Source organism: Merops nubicus, unplaced genomic scaffold, assembly GCF_000691845.1.
Source record: "Merops nubicus isolate BGI_N331 unplaced genomic scaffold, ASM69184v1 scaffold20372, whole genome shotgun sequence".
NCBI classification, from domain to species: Eukaryota; Metazoa; Chordata; class Aves; order Coraciiformes; family Meropidae; genus Merops; species Merops nubicus.
The window spans coordinates 1-6312 of NW_008594517.1; the positions used below are offsets into that span (position 1 = coordinate 1).

General features: G+C 45.1%; 1 protein-coding gene across 1 annotated transcript in view; it reads right to left on the minus strand.

Moving 5' to 3' along the window:
• Window positions 1-781: 781 nt before the first annotated feature.
• The window catches only part of CPSF3L (cleavage and polyadenylation specific factor 3-like), a gene marked incomplete at both ends in the record, with an annotated part of 5635 nt that continues 104 nt past the window's right edge, over window positions 782-6312 (minus strand). Inside the window, 8 exons of the mRNA XM_008935813.1 lie at window positions 782-843; window positions 1694-1801; window positions 2612-2774; window positions 3451-3540; window positions 3829-3912; window positions 4395-4584; window positions 5228-5292; window positions 6263-6312. The exon at window positions 6263-6312 is cut by the window's right edge and continues 104 nt beyond it. Coding sequence (XP_008934061.1) covers window positions 782-843; window positions 1694-1801; window positions 2612-2774; window positions 3451-3540; window positions 3829-3912; window positions 4395-4584; window positions 5228-5292; window positions 6263-6312 — 812 coding nt within the window. The remainder of the gene's footprint in view (window positions 844-1693; window positions 1802-2611; window positions 2775-3450; window positions 3541-3828; window positions 3913-4394; window positions 4585-5227; window positions 5293-6262) is intronic.

Genomic DNA, 6312 nt, shown 5'->3' on the forward strand with positions numbered 1-6312 from the left:
GCACACCCATCACAGCTCTGCAGAGTGTGCAAACCATCTGGCAGGTTTCAGTCACTGCTCCAAGCAGCAGCAGCTGGGCACGAGTGTAGGATGGACAGCAAAGGTTGAGGTAAGGTGGAGGCAAAACATCCACCTAAGTCATCATGCTAGTTCTCTGCTTTCCCAAAATTAAAGTTGGTCTCTGAATAGAAGGTGGTTTAATCTCTTTATCAGGGAGAATGATTTGTTTAAATGCAAACATGAGGTTACAGAGTAAGAACTCCTCCCCTGGCACCTCTCCATCCTTGTCCAGCTGAGGTCTGCCAACAACAGAGTGCTGCTTGGTTCTTTGATTGTCACAGGCACCATGGATCAGGAAGACCCTGGACCCCCAGGCTCCTCAGAAGAGCTGCAGCTGCACACAGCAGGCTCAGGGGGCCAGGGCAAAAACACACTTTGAAGAGAAGCTGCTCTTCAAATTCATCCATTTCCTGTGACTTCATCTGTGAGCATTCATGAGACTCACCAGTAAAAATTTTACCAGCAGAACACCCTGCTCATGAATAGCAAGATACTAACTCTGAAGCTGTGGGACTAGTGAGCACTACCAGGCCAGCCAACTGACAAGCTAAAGAGCCTGTCTTACAGATTCATCTTCCCAGGTATGGTGTTACTGGGCTCATTCCACAAAACTAGGACTGCTTATCTTTATTTTAGCTTCTTGTTCACCCAGAACTCATGTGTGTGACAACACCACACTCATACTGTGGATGCAAGACAAACATCAGACTTTTTTACTTACATTGTCCTTCATAATTAGTGTGCCATGCATTAGCTGTGGCTTCTTGACATCTGGTAAGAGACCTAAACCAAGGCCAGTGGAAGAGAAAGACAACATGGTTAACAATGGCACACTTACTTTTCACACAACTACTGCTACAGGACTCAATGATGGCACGCTTGCTTTTCACACAACTACTGCTACAGGACTTAACAGATGGATTGCTGAGTCCCTGCTGGGGTTCAGAGATGTCAGATTTTACCATCTTTGTTCTCCTCTCAAAGTACACACTGCTTAAGCTGTCATCAGAACTTTACACACATCAGAAACCATGCTCAGAACACAGAACCACTGCCTCTCTTCCCATGTCACTCCCATTTCAGAGGTTTTAGATTTTCCTTAAATTGGGAACAGATGGGTTGCTGAGTCCCTGCTGAGGTTCAGATGTCAGATTTTACATCTTTGTTCTCCTCTCAAAGTACACACTGCTTAAGCTGTCATCAGAACTTTACACACATCAGAAACCATGCTCAGAACACAGAACCACTGCCTCTCTTCCCATGTCACTCCCATTTCAGAGGTTTTAGATTTTCCTTAAATTAGGTTTATAAAGGCACTTCAGTTTTCACAGGCCTAGTAGTAAAAGCATCCCTGGACTTTGTTTTCACAGTGCATGGGCAATGAGTAGCAACCACAGTGGTGAGCACGTGTGTTTGCTTCTAAACACTCCTGACCATGTATTCACAGCACAGTAACTGCTTCACCTCACAGGAAGCCCTCAGCCAGTAAATTCTGTTAAACCCATTCAGTTACAGGAAGCTCTGCTGTGAGTCACCACTGCTACCAACCACTCTGCCACACTGGTCCCACCTCACACAGGCACTACACAGCACAGGCCCCAGAAGGTGCAATTCTTGGTGGAAAGCATGTCACCTATTGCTGTTTCTCTCTTCAGGAGGCCCAGGGATATGTCCACTGGGATGCTGGGGTTGGTGAATATCGTTGTGGTCTCTCCATTTGCAGGCATGTAGCAGTTGACATCTGCAACATGAACAACCAGTGTCAGGCTGGCTGTGGTGGCAGCACTTCCAAACCCAGACTCACTTCACCCACAAGCCAAATGGAGTGTCCCTGGAGCAGAGGGTGCTGTGACTTTGGTAGAAAGCTACTGCAGCTGTTTAGGACAGGGAGTGAAGGTCAGCAGCAATCTACTGGGACTTGAAGGAGGCTGAAAAGTAAAACTGCTGCTCAGGCTTAAGGCTAACTTCCTTACCAGAACCATCCACACCCCCAGGGGGCAATACCTGCAGGGCCAGCTACCCTTAACTCCTTTTGGGGTGGGGGAATGTGACAGCCTGCACTCTGATGTGGGCAACAAACGACTGCAAAGAAATCTCCAGCTAGTAAATAACCTTCCAGTGTGAATTCTGAGCTTCATCCACTCATCATTTCAGAGCCAGCTGTTTCCAAGGAATTAATTTTCTCCTGGAGCTCATTCTCCTTAACTGAAGTTGCTAACTTACACTTTCAGGTGTATCCTACCTGCCTTGGCTTCTTTTAAAAGTCTAAACAAATATAAGTTCAGCAAGTGCTGAATTATAGCAATACAAACATAACAAAACTACTTCAAGTCCAAAGGGGCATTAAAATGAAATGGGCTTTAGAACTAAATGGGCTTAACATGTTAAATAAGGCATGTTACAGATACTAGCTCCTTGAGGGTGAGGAGTAAATGACACTGTGACAGTAAATGGTGCCTAACTCCATGCTGAGGTCCAGTGGATTAGGTGTGAGAACTTTAATGCCTCTCTTCTACCACCATTCCCTCTTCAGCACTGACACTCTACTTACGAAACTCCTGCTCTATTTTCTGCTTTAGAAACTCCATTTTCTTTGCTTCCCCATGGACCAGGAGAACGTTCCGGGGCTCAGCCTGGCGAATCAGCTGCATTATTCCCTTGGCATCTGCGTGGGCACTGAAGGACATGTACTCCACCTGCATCTTCACTTCCAGCTGTGGAGGAGCAGAAAGCACAGGCATGAACCAGGGACTGCTTGGGCTCACTCCAGCTGTTTTACCACACCCAGACAGACCCAGAGTCCTCTGCATGTTGTTTAAAGGAGGAAGCACAACCCTGGAACTGGAAAATGGGGCTGGAGAGAGAGCTGCTTACCAGCAGACTGAATATGATGCTGTACAGAAAAGCTTTTGATAACTTATAGGGTCTAACTGCCCAATCTCAGAGCACCATGCTTGTCACACCTTGGCCAAAACCAGGTAGTAATTATGGACAGTTGGGGATATTAAAAAACTGATACCATCTGACTAAAAATGCATCATTTTTACCTAGCTAATAAGGCTTAGTTACTAAATGGAAATATTCCTCTCACAAAATCTTGCCACGACAGTTGGTATCAGTTTTTTAATATCCCCATCTGACTAAAAATGCACCATTTTTACCTAGCTAATAAGGCTTAGTTACTAAATGGAAATATTCCTCTCACAAAATCTTGCCACACAAAAAGACAGGCTGTTGCCAATGCAAAAGGGACAAAAACTCTAAAAAAAACATTCCTTGGGTATTTTCAACATTGCATGTAGCATATTCCAAGTACATGGTGTCTCATCACCACCTAAGTTCTGAAGAAAATTCCCCCAAATGATCCTTCTCCTTGGAAATAAAACTTACTATTTGTCTTCCTTCTATCTCCAGCTTGCGCTGCCCACTCAGAATCTTGTGGCCAACAGTTCCCTGCACACAGTAGCCAGGCATGATGACCTGAGAAGGAAAGCAGAAAAACTCTTCAAACTCAGCACACAGCTTCAACTTAAAGCACAAAATAATCCCCCCCCAGCCTCCCAAGACATGTGGCTCCTCTGCTTGCCCTGTCCCACAGAGCAAAGAAAATTGTGTGTTTCCAGAGCTCTGCCTGGGGCAGGTTCACCAGAGGACTCATGTCATTTAACCCAAGATCCTCAGGCAATGTTTTCCTGCAGCCTTTGTTCCTGCATCAGTCCCACTACCACATGAACACAAAGCAGCACTCAAGGAAACAGAATTTCTTACCATATTCTTTTCATTCCCTGCCCACTTCTTGAAGATTTGCAGGGACTGTCCCGCGTGAAGCATACCAGGGGTGGCAAACACCACCTAGAATTAAAGGGTTTAATTTTTTAACATTACTTACACTATGTAAATACCCTAAAAAGGTGAAGATTATCTACTAACACACATCACAGCTCATGACATCAAAACTCTAACAGGGATTTCTGCTATTTTATTTTTCCCACCTCTTCTAATTTTCACCTACATTGAACTACTGGTTTAGGAAATTTTTGTGAGCATCCACAGTGTCTGACAACACCTTCAAATGGTTTTATAATGGTACCATCATGCCTGACCTATTCCTCTTTTCTGCTACTGCCCAATAATGCAGTCAGAAATCCAATCAGCAAGAAGAGATTGTGCAGTGAAGGCTGTTGTCTCAGGGCAAGTCCAAACAACATACTGTCAAAATCACCGTTGGGATCATGTCCACGTCCAGGCTCTTTTAGGCTGCCCACTGGCCTCAGCCAGGAGCAGAGTGGGGCAACCCCAGCTCCCTGTCACCACCCATCTGCTCACCCACCTACCATAGGCCCTGGATTGTCTGCAAAGGCCCGATCAAAGGCCTTGATGTGCTTGAACTCAAACATGTTCCTCTGCACAAACGTCTTCCGAATTTTCTGATTAGTCCAGGTGATGAAGAGCTTGTAGTAATGGTTGGCCTTCTCTGTCAGCCCCGTGGAAAAATAAATGGGAGCCTTCAAATTCATTCTTTCCCTGTAGAAAGAAGCATTCCAGAGACCTGTAAGGGCCAAATCAGGATTCCTGGCTCTCTGTGCTGAAGGTCCAGAAACCTATGGAGTATCCAAAGATTTCTTGTGCATGCTCTGCTCTCAAGGAGCTGTAAATCAGTATTACAACAGTGCTACTTTGCTGGGCATTAACTTACTACAAAGTAGGCTTCAGCCCTGTTCTCCTTCACACCCACAGCAGACAACACCCATTACAAAGATTAATCATTCTACTATGGGAATTAAAAGGAGTATTGTTTGGAATTATTTACTAGAAACATTTCCACACCACACTTATGTATAAGTTTAACACTTGTTCATCTCTCCTCCTCCCATGAGAGGAGAATGTGGCAAAGATACAGTTCAATTTCTTAAAGGACAGTTGATCCTGAGTGTTTAGGGGCAGAGTGGAGCATGACTCCAAGAAAAATAAAGGTTAATTTACTGCTCAGAGTCAGGAACAATGGGAAATATAGGGGGAAAAAAGCAGTTCTGCAACTGCCAGCATGGGCTGACATGCAGAGAAATCCTAATGAGAGTATTTGTACTAAACAGACATGAAAGAAACCTAAGAATCTGCCAGGAGCACAATATAAGGAGAACAGAAAGGAGGTGGTACAAGCACTCACCAGAACGTTTCCAACAAAATGCAAAGTTCCTGGGCACGTCCAAGGGCAAACACTGGGATAAGAACCTGCAAAGTGAAGGATGATTCACAGTCTGTGAACTAAAGAGCATGTACATGGCACAGCAGAATTACTCCTGAACAAGTCCTTAATTCCCTCTCACTCTCTAACACTCTTCTGCTGAGCTTCCTCCCCACAGGAGTGTGTCCTTTGGCCATTTTGGAAGGAAAAGCCCCTCTGCTGGACAAGCCTCTGCCCACCTGGCTAAGACCCCTTTGTACCCAGCCAAGGAAAGCCCCTGGCAGGGCTCAGTGCTTGTGGACGTGTTCACTTCTGTTCTCTGCTGGGTCATACAGAAACAAGGTGTTCAGAGCAGCAGTTCTGGCATTATTTCTGGAAATAGAGTAAGATGAGTGTTTCTGTCCTTGTTGTCTTTGTGCTGGGGTAATGATGACCTTCTCCCCTCCCAAATGGAGGCAACACTGGAGGAAAGGACATCCAGCCATTTAGATTTCAAATGTTTTCTTCAGTTAGGTGCTGTCACTTGGCAGCAAAGAGTTTACTGCTACTCATTTGTTTTCCAGATTCAGAGGGAAAGCCATCAGCTGCTTCCTAATGGGACTGCTCAGCAAACCACAGCAAACCCACTCACCCTTGAGCTACACTGGAAGTCATTTCTGACCCAAGTTTAAAAGCAGTCATGGAACAGTCAGTCTGGGCTGCTTCATTTCCATGACTAAGAGGGTGTTTCAGTAGACAAGATGCAAATCAAGTTAATTTTGCTTTTATCCTCTGTGTTTGCAGACTGTAAGCACAGTAGTCCCCTTACTATCTCATTAACTCCTAGTGTGGTTTTCTTCTGGCACAATTTAAAGCATTTCATATTCTGTCTTCTCTGGAGGATTATAAAACCACCTCCAGTTTCAGGCAGTGCTCATACCATAGGTGCCTGAGTTTATGAACAGCTACCCAGCACTGGAAAGCCAACAGGACCTTCACAGAGGAAAAAACACACCACCCAGATTATCAAAGTCATACCTTCCCTCCTCGTTCCACAGTCTCATGAACCTTCTTCAAGAAGTCTCTTT